The sequence below is a fragment of the Mycteria americana genome, chromosome 1 (genome assembly GCF_035582795.1).
Source record: "Mycteria americana isolate JAX WOST 10 ecotype Jacksonville Zoo and Gardens chromosome 1, USCA_MyAme_1.0, whole genome shotgun sequence".
NCBI lineage: Eukaryota > Metazoa > Chordata > Aves > Ciconiiformes > Ciconiidae > Mycteria > Mycteria americana.
In genome coordinates, this window is record NC_134365.1 from 45,015,090 (window position 1) to 45,031,262 (window position 16,173).

The 16,173-nt window shown below is 37.1% G+C and overlaps 1 protein-coding gene across 1 annotated transcript in view; it reads left to right on the forward strand.

Moving 5' to 3' along the window:
• OTOGL (otogelin like) overlaps window positions 1-16,173 on the forward strand; it is a 96,923-nt gene that overhangs the window by 67,724 nt on the left and 13,026 nt on the right. Inside the window, exons 38-52 of the mRNA XM_075504264.1 lie at window positions 140-188; window positions 3,410-3,424; window positions 3,458-3,635; window positions 4,504-4,646; window positions 6,030-6,053; window positions 6,187-6,279; window positions 6,947-7,136; window positions 9,429-9,643; window positions 11,502-11,643; window positions 11,985-12,170; window positions 12,666-12,878; window positions 13,773-13,877; window positions 14,191-14,298; window positions 14,666-14,767; window positions 16,037-16,141. Coding sequence (XP_075360379.1) covers window positions 140-188; window positions 3,410-3,424; window positions 3,458-3,635; window positions 4,504-4,646; window positions 6,030-6,053; window positions 6,187-6,279; window positions 6,947-7,136; window positions 9,429-9,643; window positions 11,502-11,643; window positions 11,985-12,170; window positions 12,666-12,878; window positions 13,773-13,877; window positions 14,191-14,298; window positions 14,666-14,767; window positions 16,037-16,141 — 1,868 coding nt within the window. The remainder of the gene's footprint in view (window positions 1-139; window positions 189-3,409; window positions 3,425-3,457; window positions 3,636-4,503; window positions 4,647-6,029; window positions 6,054-6,186; window positions 6,280-6,946; window positions 7,137-9,428; window positions 9,644-11,501; window positions 11,644-11,984; window positions 12,171-12,665; window positions 12,879-13,772; window positions 13,878-14,190; window positions 14,299-14,665; window positions 14,768-16,036; window positions 16,142-16,173) is intronic.

Consider the following 16,173-nt stretch of genomic DNA (forward strand, 5'->3'; position numbering starts at 1 on the left):
GGACTGAGGCAACTCATACTGGTGTGACAGACAAAATAACCATGAAGGCAAACACAACTTTAAGGGGAATGAATATGTCGGGACCATCCATTACAGACTTTTATTCATTGGAAGCATCTAATGCAGCCACCTATTCAACATTTTCATTACCAAGTACAGTGGAGCCTTCTGATGTACTTCACAGCACAGCCAGCCCTACTGTCCTTTCCAAACTCAACTCTTCAACAGATTTTCCAACGGCTCTTCAAGCCTCAGCAGTCACATCACGTACTGTCAGTTCTACTGCATCTATAACTTTACCCATTACAATAGCAACTCCAACAACCCTGCTCAATGCAAGTCCTATTCCAACACATTCTGCGTTATTAACACCCATTTCCCTAGTGGTAGTTCCCTTTCCACTTGAAACATCAACCACTCAGCTAGAAACTGTTCCCCCTACCTCAGCATTAACAACTTTAACCTCCAAGCCATCTTTTGTCACTTCTGAGCTGCCTGCAGGGATTGGGAAGAGTGGGAGTCCTTCAGTAAGTCATTCTAAGGGAGCAGCAGCATCCTCTGAAGTGTCTTTGTCTGCTTTGCTGGCTGGCAGAGCAACTTTCACAAGACCTGTATTTCTTCTAGGTTCACGGTTGACACTAAGCACATCTACTTCTCCTATATCTACTTTGTCGGTTAGAACTAGGTCTGGCATTGGTCAAACTGCAGTTCACCCAACACCCATTTCTGCACTGACTTCAACTGCTCCTCAAATTCCTATGACTACTAGATTTGCTAGCTTTGAGACAAGTTTTCCTCAATTAATCACAGTTTCAGATTTTGAAACAGCAAAACCCTTGTCTAAAACTTCTCTGTTGTCATTAAATGCAAGTTCTTTAGCTAGGTTTTCTCCAAAGCCATTTTTATCTTCAGTGGAAATTTCAGTGACTGTTCCCAAGCAGACATCTCCATTAGTAAAAGGCAGTTTTTCTGCTGCTTTGCCCATAATGACTGTATCTTCACCTCAAGTCATTTCTCAAATCCCTATAAACACGTCTTCAAGTCCTTCTGTAACACGGACAGTATCTATACCAGTGCGTTCTCTGATTACCTCCCTGAAGCCCAAAGCTATGGCAGATGTCACTGTTGCCTCCAAAAGTCTTTATAAAGTGTCTTCTGCTGCTTCCACTCTTCTAGCCAATCCAACAGTCTCTGATATGTCTATAGCAAGTAAAGCCTCAACAGAAAATAAATACATAATGCACACTGATTCCTTTTTAGTGTCATCCATTTCTAAAAAGCCAATGAAATCCATTATGTCTACAGTCTTCCCTCTTAGGCCATTGGTATTACCTCTGAACACTACATTAATAACCACTTCAGAAATTACAGAGTACCCAAGCAGTTCACATACAGAATTGAAAACTGACCCTGTGGCACAAAGTTCAGGCACTTTCATTCCTAAAGATCCTTCTCTTACAAGGTCATCATCTTTATTTACAATCTTGTTATCAACATCAGTACCATCTTGTGTGACATCTCATACTACAAGTGCTTCATTGATTCCCATAGCCAGTAGGACATCAATGTTAACACAAAATATAACTGCTACCCAAACATCAGTTTCATCTCTAGATACACAAGGAACCTCCAAAAGTCCAGTTATAGACTTTGCAACTTCTGTAGATTTTTCTACATTCACTTTAAACATAAGCCCTTCTACTAGCCTTTCAGCAGATAAAACACTAAAAACATCCACTGTAATGCCCTCTTTACTAATGCCTACAACTCCTGAAGCCACTTTAGCAAGCCAGTCCAGTAGGGTCTCTATGTCTTCACCTCCTCCTAAGACCACTCATATCTCTACTGTTTCTCTAGGAAAACAGAGTTCTTCAGTAAGTTCTTCAGAAGAAGATGGAACAACATCAGCCATATCAGCTGGAATCATCACTCAATCCACTACACCAATGATCACGAACACAACAGTGAATGCTACATCTTTAAAAGCACCTTATATTTTTGAAAAAATACCACCTAGCTCTTCAGCCAGTTTATTAGTTGCTTCTGGCACTACTGTAGCCTCTAGGATTACTACAAAAACCACTGATTCTTTTGTTGCTGATTTGGAGTTTTATATGACTTCAGCTTCAGTTCCTACCACCATAGAAACACCCATGCATGTGTCAGACAAATCTTTCTTTACATCTGCAGTGACTCAAGCTTCACAGAGCAGTAAAGAAACTCCGAAAATGATGATCATTAAAACAACTGGTACTACAATTCCATTATCACAGACAAAGAGTACCTCATTTACAGCTTCAGAAGTTAAATACACAACCTCATTTGAAAGAACTGTGGATATTTTAGAAAGTGGTCAGACTTCACATGAGCAAAGAAATGTTACCAAGACAAAGTCAACCACAACTGAGAAATCTTCCCTGCCTCATTTGACAGTATCTGCAGTTCAGAGTTCGCGTTTTTCAAGAAATACAACCTCAGTAAAAAATCTCTCTCTTTCTGGAGTCCCGGATATAACAACATCAGATTGGTCCAAAATCCCAACACAGAAAACCATGAAACCTTATTTCAGTTTAACAGAGCCCACAGAACTGCAGACCAGAACTATAATAGATTTATCTCATTCTAGAGGTGGAATGGCTCTGCCTGCCTCTTCAGAGCCTGTGGAAACACAAACTCTTCTGGCAAGCACAGAAACAATGACAGCTATAGCTGACAAGGCTTCCTTTAGTACAATGATGTATTCACTGATGTCTACATCTGCCGAATGTGTGGTATGATCAGTTTTACTTGCCCCTATGTGTTAAAAAATATATTGCTTTCCAGTCCATTCTGTTATGCTATATATGTAATAACATAGATTTTAAATATCTCCTATTTTGTTCTTATTCATATATTTTAAAATACTCAATTATTCTTAGAGGATTGTTGTATCGCTGGTCTTATACTGCCCTAGTATATTCTGCAACTTGGATATGTTGCTCCAGAAAAAAATGGCTTTTAAAGCTATGTGCTGATTCTAGATAGTGAAATACATTTCTGAGGTGCAGAAAAAGCTATAATCCATGGAATTTTGGGGTTTCTGCATAGTTTCACCCAGTCTTTCTTTTTTCCATTTGTTTCTTTGTCATAGGGTTTAAAATGATGGGAATGCATAATCTGGTATTTCTTAAAATGCTTCAGGTTATTACTGAATGTAATATGTAGCCTCAGTGCATAATGCTTTACATAGAGTATCCCACCAAAGCTAGATGGAGCAGGAAGGGTGTGGGTGAATGGACGTGCATCATTGTCACCTGTTACAACCACACAAAAGCAATTCATTCCAAAATAACTGATGAGGGGTCATGTAAATACGCTGGTTCTGTCTCAGAGCAGAGTGATGAACAAGTGATCGCTTGGACTTCATAAGGGCAATGAATGTAAAGTTGATACTGGTTGTTTTTTCCTTATATGACAGCCAAGATACCTTGAACCTGTTGACAAATGTAGCCAGTATGTATGTGTTAATACGGGCTGGATGTTATACAATCTTTCAAGGAACTGCCCTAAGGATGTGCAGAAGCCAGACTGTGGTTTTCGAGGAATGCCAGTTCAAGTTAACACTGATAGTTGTTGCCCAGAATGGGAATGTCCCTGTAAGTCACTGTTTTATTTTTAAATACAACACAGATTTCAAGTAATAAATTAAGGGTTTATTACAGTGGGAATATGAGGTTGAGTACTGGAATGAATTTAAAAGAGCTGTTCATCAGCAAAACAGAATTAAATATACTGAAGTCTTGGTATCTTTGAATTAACATTCAAGAGAGTAAAAGTATTTTGTTTTGAATGAAAACATTGAAATGAAGTCTGCAACATAAGCATCAATATTTTCCATCTGAGACTTTTCAGAATTTCTATCAGTAGAAATGTTGAGATTTCTATATTTTGTGAAGAAAACAAATTAAATACGGGCATTTTCTGAAAGACAGAACCCCCAAATTTCAGTTAGCCTTACCTGCAGTTTTTACTCATACTTAGTAAGTGCAGAAACTGGCAGATGACTGTCTGCCAAGGAAACAAAAAGGCCAAAGAGAAGTCATATTAAAAGCCTTGCAGCATTACTGAAACCAATATCGCACTTTTAAATATTTGTCTCAAGGTAGGACAGATTAGTCTCCTGTTATCAGTATCTCAAAAATATGTATATTTTAACGCATATATTTTATGTCACAATGTACAGATTCATTGACCTTGCCTGTAAAACATTGACTTAAGCGAAAATTGTCACCAATTTAAACTTTCTCCCCTACGTTGGGCACATAGCAATAGGTTAAGGTATTTCCCCTGAGTAATGTAAGATATTTGGTTCTGCTTATGGCTCAGTATGCTGTCCGCAGAACAAGGTCATCAATATAAATATGAACATATATATGAAAGCAAATATTGCTAAAAGTGAAAGTTTTTAGAAATGCCCTGTATTCGGTTTTGTGGTAACCTCATTAAATGACAGTTCTTTTTCAGGTCAATGTTCTGTACTGTCTGAACTGAGTGTTATTACATTTGATGGAAACAACATAGCCCTCTGTAATATGGCTTCCTACATTTTAGTCAAGTTACCAGGAGAAATTATTGTTGCTCATATTGAAAAATGTCCTGCTAATCAGGTAAGATTCTTGCATTTCTGCAATACATGTAATAGGTTCTTCAATTTTTCTGTTATAGGTATGAAATTCTGCAAAAATGTATCACTTAAAACTTTCAGATAAAAGCCATACCCACTGAAAAATGGCAAGTTATTTAATTTTCAAGGAGCATGCTTAATCATGCTGTCTAGATAAAAGAATTTTATCTTAGGTTAAATAGTAATTGTTGTATTACGTTACAAGGAAATTCAAATGTAGGTTCCTTTTAAACTATCAGGGGTGGCATAACTTCTGAATCTGTGTGTCTCCTTTCAGGCTCTCCACCCACAAATCTTCCTAAGGCCTTGAATTTATACTCTACAATATGGTCAAAATGCTAAAATATTTTAAATAGTCACAAAAATCTTTTGTAGTTATTTTAGGAAGGTATTAATGAGTTTGGGATTAGTGTGATGAGTTGTTCTTTGTAGTTGTCTAACTCTCTGCATTGCCTACAGAGGGGATCCTGCAACTTTATTTTTAGACTGCCAGTTTAGGTCAGGTCAGTCTCATCCTTAGAGTCTGTACATACATTTCCTTTGCATTGTCCATACTCCTAATTTATGCAGCCCTCGAAAAACTGGCTTGTATTTCCATCTCTAGTTTGTGGATAAACAAGTTCCTGATGAGGAACTTCATCATGCTTCTTTCCTTCCCATCCCTATTTGGTCTCCTATCTACTCTCACTGGGCAACTGTACAGTTGATTTTTAAGTCCCGAGTCTTATGCTGTTTTAGACGATTTCTTTTAAATTGCTCTCTTCACTGTTTCTTGGTTGCAGTCTAAAGGTGTGAACGCAGCTCACATAGGCAGGTGAGCTTTAGAAGTCTGTCGCTGTAGTCCTTTAAGAAATATTTTTTGAAAGGGCTTTGCAGCATATGCTGAATCTCGTGATGCTGGCAATGAGTTGCTCTCAATGTTAAAGCTGTTTAGTTAAAAGCCAGCTGAGGTATGGTATATATGAGCTGCAATCTTGTGCAGAAAGATGCCTTGTTAGTGTAGCAGTTTTATCAAAGTTAGGGCAGGGGATTTTATTGGTACGACCATTGTATTTCTATGTATTCTTAATTCAACTTGTTCAGGTCATTGTGTTCTCTTTTCTGTATAATTTTCCACATAAACCCCTTTGATTTAAATCTTTAACAAGTAAATCAAGTTTCTAAAAATAGTTCATAGAAAGATGTACTACATTAGCTGGGAAATGTGTATTTTTTATTATTTGTAAGGAATATACGAAATTAGATTAATTATGAAGCTGACTGTAGAATAACTTCAAACGCAAAGAAAACAGTCAACTTATTTTTGCCAAATAAGAATCCTGATGATTATCATTGCACTTCTAATCTATTTTTTAATGTTTTCCAGAGTGCAAATTCAATAAGAAAACTAGTGAGTACCATTTTCTTTTACTAATTATAAAATACATTAATACTACACATATTGAAAAAATTCCCTATAGCACTGGTACAGAATTAGAAAAACAACAGTAACTAAACTTTTTGTTTGTCGCTTTTCTTTCAAGGTTCCTCCCGCAAGCACTTCAGGGCTCTGTTTTAAGAAATTAAATGTAACAACCCGCACATATAAATTACTTATCAATCGTTTAGCGAGAAAAGTAAGTATGTGTCACCAGGATACAGCATGTGTACACTTAAAAGATAGCTGGAGAGCTATTCTGTTGTAGAATGCAATAAATCAGGTTTATAGTGAATGTACTACAGGATTAGGATTACTTTTGTGGTTCAGGTTCCCAGTAATTCATGGTGTGCTAGAAACAAAAAAATATACATTTCTGATACCATGTTTCACTTACATGTCATTAATCCAAAATGACACTTCAAAGTTCTTTTGGGATTTTAAAGGAGCTGCAAAAATTTATATTTGAGACTATATTTCCAGATAACCTAGAACCAAACAGAAATGTTCCAAGAAATGATAAATACTTAAGCTGCCTTTCCTGCTAGTCAATAACAGGTCAGAACAGATAACTTTGACTAATTGGGATGAGGTTTTTTTGTTGTTTTATCATACGATATGTGATAAATAAGATTTATTGCTTCCTTAATTAGAAAAGATTTCTGTATCATGATTTTTTCTCATGCCTACTTCATTTGCAGTTATAGGAAATGGCACTGATGGGACGCGCTGTGATTTAAGCACTGTGACTGTTACTGTATGTAGCAGAGGCTGTAAAAAATATCTTTTGCTATAAGGTGTAAAGACAGAAAAAATACATCTTTGCAATCTGTTTTTATCTCTAAAATGTATTTGGTTTATTTTAGGTAGTAGTGGATTCTGTAATTCAATCATTACCATTTTCAAAAGAAGGACTGAGTATTCAGGATACTGGTGCAATGTATGTCGTTAATACCCCAGCTGGTATTAGCATCAAGTGGGCTCACGTTACAGGCATCATAGATATACAGTATGGATTACACTCTAACACATCGATGAAGACAGAAGGACTTTGTGGTGAGGCTATGGTGGCAATTTTTTTTTCTTATTTAATAATTTCCCATTTAAAATTTACACCTCCTTTTTGTGTCTGTGACGTGCAGTCCCTATAGCTCTCCTTGTGATCCCCATTAACTACACTGACAATCCTATTTGAGGTGGGCTTGTGAAATTCTATTAATTAATAATAATAAATCAATGATTCTGTTCCAAAGCACTGCTTGCTAAAAAAGTACTTTGCAGAGCAAGTAATGATCAGTACATTGCATCTAATTAACTTTTAAAAAATGTACTCATCTCTGCCTGTGTTTAAGAATATTGTTGAAGTCAAGTAAAGAAAAGGGGAAAATCTTCAATGGAGAAGTGGCTGCTGAAGAAGTTCAGGTAGTGAGAGTATATTTCAGTGATTATGGGAGAAAAGAATAACTGTCAGATGTTAGCAGTGGTAGCTTATTGCTATGCAAATGCTGATAAAAGGTGTATCTTGGGAAGGGTCCAAGTCTCCTGGGGATAGTGAATTCAGACCTCTTAAGGTTGGATCTAGGGTCCAAAACCTTAAGTGCTGAGGTGTCTCGGACTTAAATTACAATGATAGTAAATTTAACATGTTTCAGGCTTCCCTGATAGCCTTTTTATAACTCTGCCAGTATGAATTATATGGAAAAGTGTAAGCAGGTATTTTAGAGTTACTTTAATTCTATCATAAATGTTCATTTTCTGGTGCATTGTAATCTTGCAGAATCTACCCTATATGGAACAGGAAAATGAACTTTTAATAATCTCTTAAACTGCTTTTAGTTTTAAAAGAGAACAAAACAATTCAGATGTGTTTAAATATACATATAAACAAATTAAGTGTTTAAAATCAATTGCTATATTCTGCTTGAACAAAAGGAAAGTTCTCCTAGATCTAGTGAGAGAAGGCGAATGCTGGTCCTAGCACATACTGCATCTTTTCCCAGTATCATGCCATCTTCTCTATGCAAGCTGAAAAAGATTGGGATGAGATGAGGGCAAATGTAGGAAGGATTGTATAATAGTTACTCTTTGTGCCATAAAAAGACACAAAGAGGAAGACTATGCAGACAAATTCAACCTCCACTGTAAAGTGTTGCTCTACCTGATATTTTGCAATAAAGTTTGAAGCCTCCTTTAGTGCTTCTTTCCTATTCTCTGCTGTTTGTTCCTGTCTGGGATTCTCCTATCCTCTCCCTCTCAAACTGAAAAAAATATGGGATTATGTGGTAAATTGGCTTTATTTTTAAAGGTGTATTGATTTTGCAGTTCTGTAGTATGGCCCTACAAATTCCAATGCCAGCACAGTTTGTGGGATGGCATTAGGCAGCAGCAAGAAGCAGAAGTGTTAAGAATACTGGGAAGTGGTGCTACTGTCAAATGCTTCTTATCATGCAAATACCATCTTCTGTGTTTCTCCATGCTGTCTGAGAGAATAACAGCCTGTCACACCAGGCTAGCCCAGTTCTAACAAGGGACCCTGGAGAGTATCAGGATGCAGGGCTGAAAGCATGAAGGCAAGGACTTAGGGTGTGGTTAGCAATGAGGAAGGAAAGTGAAAAAAGGATATAGGAACTTTGGCTGATCAGTCCCTGGGATGTAAAACACTATTATGAACATTAAAATTCTGGCATTAATGACTTGTTATGCGCTTATAGGAAGTATATGTTTTCATTGATGAATTAACTGAAAACATACAATAATGAATTCAGGTAGCCAATGGATGTCAGGGGTTTGGGGGGGGTGTGCATTTTTTTGTTGTTTTGTATTAATAAATTGAGTAAGAAAAATATTTTCTCTAGAGAAAGCAATTAGTTCATCAAAAGATTCCTTTCGTAGCTTCTTGCATTTAGAATATTCAATTAAGTTTCAATATAGTGCCAAGCCATCAGCAATGTGCAGTTAATTTGAAAGCCGTCTCCATTTACTCCCATGGAGCTGATTGCTATTCAACAGAATTGCTATTCAATCAGAATCTGGTGCCCTGTCAGTGAATTTGCTACACTCAACAGCACATTTTGGTAGCAGTTTTTCTCAAAAGTTAATTCATTGTTGGGAAAAGTATCACTACTTGTATTGTATGATCTGCTTGTTTTGCTAAGCCATTGAGCTGACAACTAAAATCACAAGTAGAAAGTGGACATGTAGCTGCTTTCATTTATACATTCAGATGACTAAGTCTCACAGGTGAGCCTGATGCAATGTTAATCTTACCTTATCAAGTGCAGTTTTCTTTCCCAAAGGAAGTAATACAGCATGTTTGTTTGTGCTTTGAATATGATGCTCTGTCTCCAGGGGTGTGTAATGGAGACCCTACTGATGACCTGAAAATGCAAAACAGGACCATAATTACAAATATGGAGGAAATGGAAGTGTTCATTAAGAGTTGGGAAATTGAGAAATCACTTGATGTAACAACCAGGAGGCCAGTAAGAAACTGTACTGAAGATAACTGCACATACTGTATGGAATTGTTAAACAGAAGCAGTTTTGTCCCTTGTCACAAGAAAGTGAGTACTAAGATCAGAGAAATTCCAGATGTAAATTAAATAAAAGATGTATAGTTAAGAAAAGAGTGAGAGAGATATGCACATTTTTAATGTTTTGCTTATTTTCATAAGTTGACAACTGGATGGGTGGCTTTAATACCTCTGTCATGTTGACTTTAATACTTTTGTCATGTTGGCTTTAATGCCTTTGTCATGTTGTCCATTGTAAACACACATCTATATGGATCCCTGTTCTATTATGCTGTTTCTTAAATTATTTAGTAGGCAAAGCACAAAGGAGAGACACAAGATCATCATCTCAACACAAATGCATTCCACAAGAGTTATTTTTAATAAATGCTTGACATGGGTCACTAGAACGAAAAGCCTCATGCTTCTGCCGCATACACCAGCAACACTTTTTTTGACTGTTATTGGACGAAAGAAATTTCCAGTTAAACAAATTTTGACGTAGTCACTATTACGTTGACAATTTGGTAGCGTTTCTTATGGAAATCAGTCAGTTTCTGGACACTGTACTTTCTAACAGGAATATAGCTGTAGCATGCAGACTACCACTAGAGGTGGGTAGTGCAGCACAGCTGCTTCCCGGAACGGGCAATGAGGAAGCCCCAAATCTCTGAGGTGTGACTTACTTTTCCCATTTAATTCAAAATAAAAAGGATTAATTACTCAAATGGCCCTTTCTTTCTCAGAGATAGATGTGCCCAGGTTCCTGATTCACTTCTTGCTGTTCTGCTTTTCCACCCTTGGTTTGCGTTGTGTTACTCTTCAGTTTTTATCACAGACAAATGCTGTTAAAGGTATTGCAGGCAGCTCAGCCCCTTCCTTCAAACTCCCCAGACCTTTCCTCACTTTGGAGGACTTCTTCTGAAAGGAAGGGGTTAAAGAGATTTTTTTTGAAAAAAAGATTAATAGATATTTGCCACAGAAATTTAATGGGAGGGAGCAGTGGTAAGCAGTTTGGAATCAAGAAGGGAGAGTAGCACCAGTGGGGAGCAGGATGCTTTTCATAATTGTTTTAACATATCTTATTTAAAAATAATAAAAGGGAATCACATCTTTTCCTGGTTTTAAGATGCATCTTTTCCTGGTTTTAAGATCTTTTTTTAAGATGCAATCGCATCTTTTCCTGGTTTATAGCAAAACCTGACATAGCATCAAAATTGCCAAGTGCTTGGTTCACCCATTACGAAATTTGTTTTCTTTCGTATTCATGATGGTGGCAGAGCCAGAGTGGATGGAGTGTATTGTGTGCTTCACAGGCGTGAAGCAACTGGACAAGGATAGGTAACAGAGTCATCCGTGTAATGAACTTTATGGCAGAAGTGAGTTGAAACCACAGGGAGAGCTGGGCTGCAGCCCAGTAGTGAACAGGCAGAATGAAACAAAATCTGACTTTTTCCACCTTGTTATAAGCTTATGCAAATAAAAACAACAGAAATAAGAGAGGTTGCACTACCTGCCTGTAGACCCATTTAGGCTATCGGGTCCTATAGACACAGAAAGAGAGCACTCAGTAATAATTTGTTGACAGCAGGATTTTATGGAAGGTATAGCAGCAATGTTTGGCTGAGATTGTTGATTTTTAGCTGACAGGGCTATACCGCAGAAGTTGTTGTAAGTAGTGTGACAATCTCATTAGGACTGTGTTCTGTGCCTACTAATGAGCATAAAAAATTCTGGCAGTTTAAGTTTTGCAGAATGAGTGTTCTGAAAAAAATGGTATTTTTTCTCTGTGTGAATCACTGCTTGTGATTTTTTCCCTTGCAGCTGTATTATTGCTTGTAATTAATGATTTATTTTAATTACAGAAAGCTCTTCTACTTGTTAATTCTCAGTTACAATATGTTCCTAGGTGTCACCACAGGAGTTTTGTGAGAAGATGTGGATCAACAGTACTTATTTTTGGAATTATGAGTGTGATGCACTTTCTGCATATGTGGCTTTATGCAACAAGCACAACATCTGCATTAAATGGAGGACACCTGATTACTGTTGTAAGCAGACAGCCATGTTCTATACCCCAATGCAGCTTTATACTGCTGCACTGTTTAGTGATGAGTTAAAAATATATTTCTTTCTATTGTTATTGTAAGTATCATCTCATTCTATCACAGCATTAGTAAATCAGGGTACAAGTTCCTAAGATGTATTGTTTTAGTCAAAGTGTCATGAATCAGTTTTAATCTTGAGTGAATGAGTTGCTTACCTAAAGTACTGTTAAAAATATAAATACATGCTTTCTATGATACACTCACTTGTTCTTACTACCTGTTTATCCAATAAAATGCTGAAAGAATAACAGCAGCACTCAATGTCCTATTTTTATGACTTGCAGCATTGAGTTGTCCTGAGGGCAAGGAATACCAGCCTTGTGTGCAACCCTGTGAAGCCAAGACGTGCTTGAATAAATGGTTCTATGAAGATTCTCCCTGCTCCTATTTAAGGGAAGACTGTGTGTGTAAAAATGGCACTATTCTGCATAGAACAGACTCTGACCTCTGTATACCAGAAGAAAAATGTAGTAAGTGCAGCAGGACAGAGTGGTTTTGCAGATATGCTAACATTAACCACAGCTCCATGTAAGCAATGGTTGAAGTTCTGTGTCAGTCCTCAGTAAGTGTGAATCTGGTATGGCTCCCTTCAACAGAGCCTAGCTTTATCTCAAGCTACAGCAGTTTGTGCTTTCAGTTCACCTGGATTCAAGACCCCGTGCTGATATACTTCTGTTGGGGAAAAATGATGGTCATTCTTCTGTAGCTCCCAGGCTTTCTTTCTGGGAGTACTCAGGAAGGAATAGCATGGGCAGGTTTTCCCTTGCACTCAGTATTTATACTCAGAACATAGTGAAGCACTTATTCAGCTGGGGGTTTTAAGGTCATCATCTTTTCTTGGATTCCCTTGATCATAATGCTCCACAGCGCCTTTATTTGATGCAATAATTTTATGCAATTCACAGTTGCTTGCAGGAAATTTGCGCTCTCTACTTGTTGAAGGGATATAATGTTTTTTCTCTCAGCATGTACAGATAACAAAGGACAACCCCGCTCTGCTGGGGAGATGTGGAATGGGTCCGTGAGAGGCTGTTGCATGTACAACTGTTTAGAAAATGGAAGCATTGTTGCTGTAGAACCTGAATGCAACGAGGATCCACCGCCAGTCTGTGAAAGAGAAGGGGAAGTTATCGTCCATGTCATCGAAGAGAGAGCTTGCTGTCCAAAGAAAGTTTGTGGTATGTACCACACTTGTTTTCAGTAACAGAAGTATAAGTGCTTGACATTCGCTGGCAGACGACAGTCTTTAGACAGGGCTCAAGGTAACATTTTTCAGAAGTGATTTTTAGGTACTTGTGGCTGGCTGGGCCAGCAAAGCAGGTTTCTTTTCTTTGTAAGAACTGACTCACTGAAATAATTTTTTTTCTTAGAAGTCCACTAGTGAAACAAAACTTCTGTTAAAAATTAATTTTTAAGCTCTTGGGTGGAATTTCAAAAGAAATTGATAAATACTCGATGACAGAAGTACCTTGGTAATTGGGGCAGTCATCAGAGCCTGTTCGCTTTTCTTATTAGTGCTTTGGTGTCAAGAGCAGTATCCTCTGACCTACTGCTGTTTCCCAGAAGCAGTATTTTGTGAGCTGATCACTGAATAATAATATTCTGTCTAGCCATGGTTGTTAGAAAAAGAAATAAGCTTATTGCTCCTAAACTGTTAAGCAAAAGATACTTATTTCTTTATAACATCTTCAAGGAAAACAAGAACAAATGGTCCAGCTGATACGGTGCTTTTGCTCATTAGTTAGATACCTGGAACCGACACCGTATTGTCAATTTGTTTAGGGAATATTTTCACTGGGACATTTTAGCTGGCTTCAGGTGTAGGAAGCAGAGCAAGTAAATACCTGCTTTAAGAGGGATGTAACTGTGCTTGTACAGTGCCACACATGGAGCTATACCAGCCCTGGGTTGAGCTCAGAGGTCTACATGATGGTATGGAGTGCACTTTAAGCTGACTTGGGCTGCTCTTAGTTTGTGGATCTCTATACTAGATGGTATAAATATCTTGAGCTATAGGACTTGCACTTATATCTGTTCAAATATGTCAAAATTGATTGTTTTTTATCCCACAGAATGTAACATGTCATTGTGTGATGCCATTATTCCAACATGCAAACCCAATGAAAAATTAGTGGTAGGCTACCACTCCCTGTCCTGCTGTCCACAGTACCGATGTGGTAAGGGAAATACAAAAACACAGCTACTGGGACATTTTCCACACTTGTTTTATGCATTGTAAGAAAATATGCCTTACAAGTTGTTTTGATTGTTAACAGAATGGGACATTGTAAATAGCACCAGGCTATGATGGGTTTTTTTCCACACTCTCCAATTTTTTTTGTGTTTGTGTTTTCTGTCACTTTTGATTTACAGTCAATTTGGGGTATTTTGTTTTACTAAGTAGATGAAGAATATATTTTCTTTATCTTTTTAGTATTGTTTCTGTGACTCTTTTTAAAATACTATTAAAATTTATTTCACATCCTACAGAATGTGATCCTTCAGTTTGTTTCAATGATTCCCAGCTGGACTGCAGAGAAGATCAATTTATTGTTGAAGCAAAACAGGAAGATCCCTGTTGTTTCTCTTATCTCTGTGGTAAGAAGCCTCTAATATTTTATGGATAACTAAGGAATAGTCAAGTATTTACAAAAATAGTCTATAGTTCTAAACCTAATAACTTAAGCCAGGAATCCTTGGAGAGGTCAGTGGGACGTCACACATGTCAGGCTGACTGGAGCATGAATTATTCCTGGATTTTGGGATCTTTTATTTCCAACATAATTTTGAACATCATACTTGAACTTTGTTATATTTTTATATTTGAATGTCAATCCATAAAAGTTCTGTTATCCAAGTAACAAACATACTATGACTTGTTATATAGTCTATTAAATATAATTCACACATGCTAATATTTTAGTATTTAAAACTTTGTAAATGTATGATTTTTTTTTAAATTTAGTTTGTGAATCCTGTATTGAGCCTGTTCCCTTGTGTAATGAAGGGGAAATTCTCACTGTAGACCTTAATACCATACATTACTGTTGTCCTCGTTACTACTGCGGTAAGTGTAACTGCTGTCAGTTCGATACGTTACCAAATTTTGTAAAAATGACAGACGGTGTGGGTGTGTGGAGATTTTTTTGATTCAGTGTTTAGGGTGGGCTGCAGATAGAGATTAAGAGATCTAAATGAGGGTGTCTGCATTTGAGGTAGGTTCAAAGTTCTTGGTATACTCAGTGGTGGCCTAACTGAGTGGCCCACTGAGTGGTGGCCCAGTGAATGGAGTCTGGAGAGGTTATTCAGTTCACATAGCTACTTTCAGGGTGATCTAAATACTGATATATTAATGTGGAACTGAACCCCATCCTTGCAGTATAAATATACAAATGTTCATATATAATAAAACAGCTTCCATGTTCTTGTTCCTCTGTTGTACCATTCATTAGTGTTCAGGCAGTTTCTTTGCACTTTTAGCTTTTAGGGGAAGGAGTAGGCCAAGGATTTCAAATACTGCTGGGTTGACTATTATTCAAACAATGAGCAGCCAGAATAAAAATATCTGCAGTGTAACGTAGTCTCTTTGGTAGCCTCATAAAATACAGGAATTGTGCTATATGTTCTTAAGTAACATCTACAAGTGTAACTGCTTAATTTAGATTAACTCTTGTCCTATTGCAGTCTTTGGGTAATTTCAATTAATTAAATTGTCTTCCAGTAAGTTTGGAGCTTAGTAATTTTTACTTCAGGTGGTTCCATATTTTGGTCATTTCTTTTCCTAGCACTTGCATCCAGGTGAAAGTTTCTGCAAAGGTGTTTGGCACTGCTTTTGCCAAATTCTGGCAGGTAGAAAGTTAGATCTTAGTATGTGGTCTTCTTTCAGAGTCCCAGTAAGCCACCTGCGATAAGACAGGCAGGTATTTTCTTATTAGAGTCATTCTAGGAGGGCAGTTGCTCCCTGTTATCTTACAGAAATGTGCTTTACAGCACATTTGTAGCTGAGAGAAAAAAAGCCCATGTTTTCCAAAAACTGTAATTTTAGTTGTCTTTGGTACTGGTTATCAGCTTGAGTGACTCTGAAGTAGGAAGAATATTAAATGATTCCTGTATGATGTCTTCTGAAAATTTAAATATGTTCTAAGGCAACTAAAAGCACTTTTGAAAATCTTTGTTTATTTTTCAGTTCCAAATATAATTCAGATGCTTAAGAAACACAATTAAAAATTATTTAAAATGTCATTATTTTTAAAATAGTTTATCAAGAGAAATATAAGCTGGAAAATTCAAAGGAAATTTGAGTAAATTCTCATACGTGTCTTTTCCACCCATTTAGTTTGCGATGAAAATCTTTGTTCTGAGCCTCCTATGAATTGCACAGATGACATGACACTTGTGAAGGAAAAAATACCTGGGCAGTGTTGTCCAGAATGGCACTGTGGTAATTATTACTTTATTCCTTAGTCACTGGTG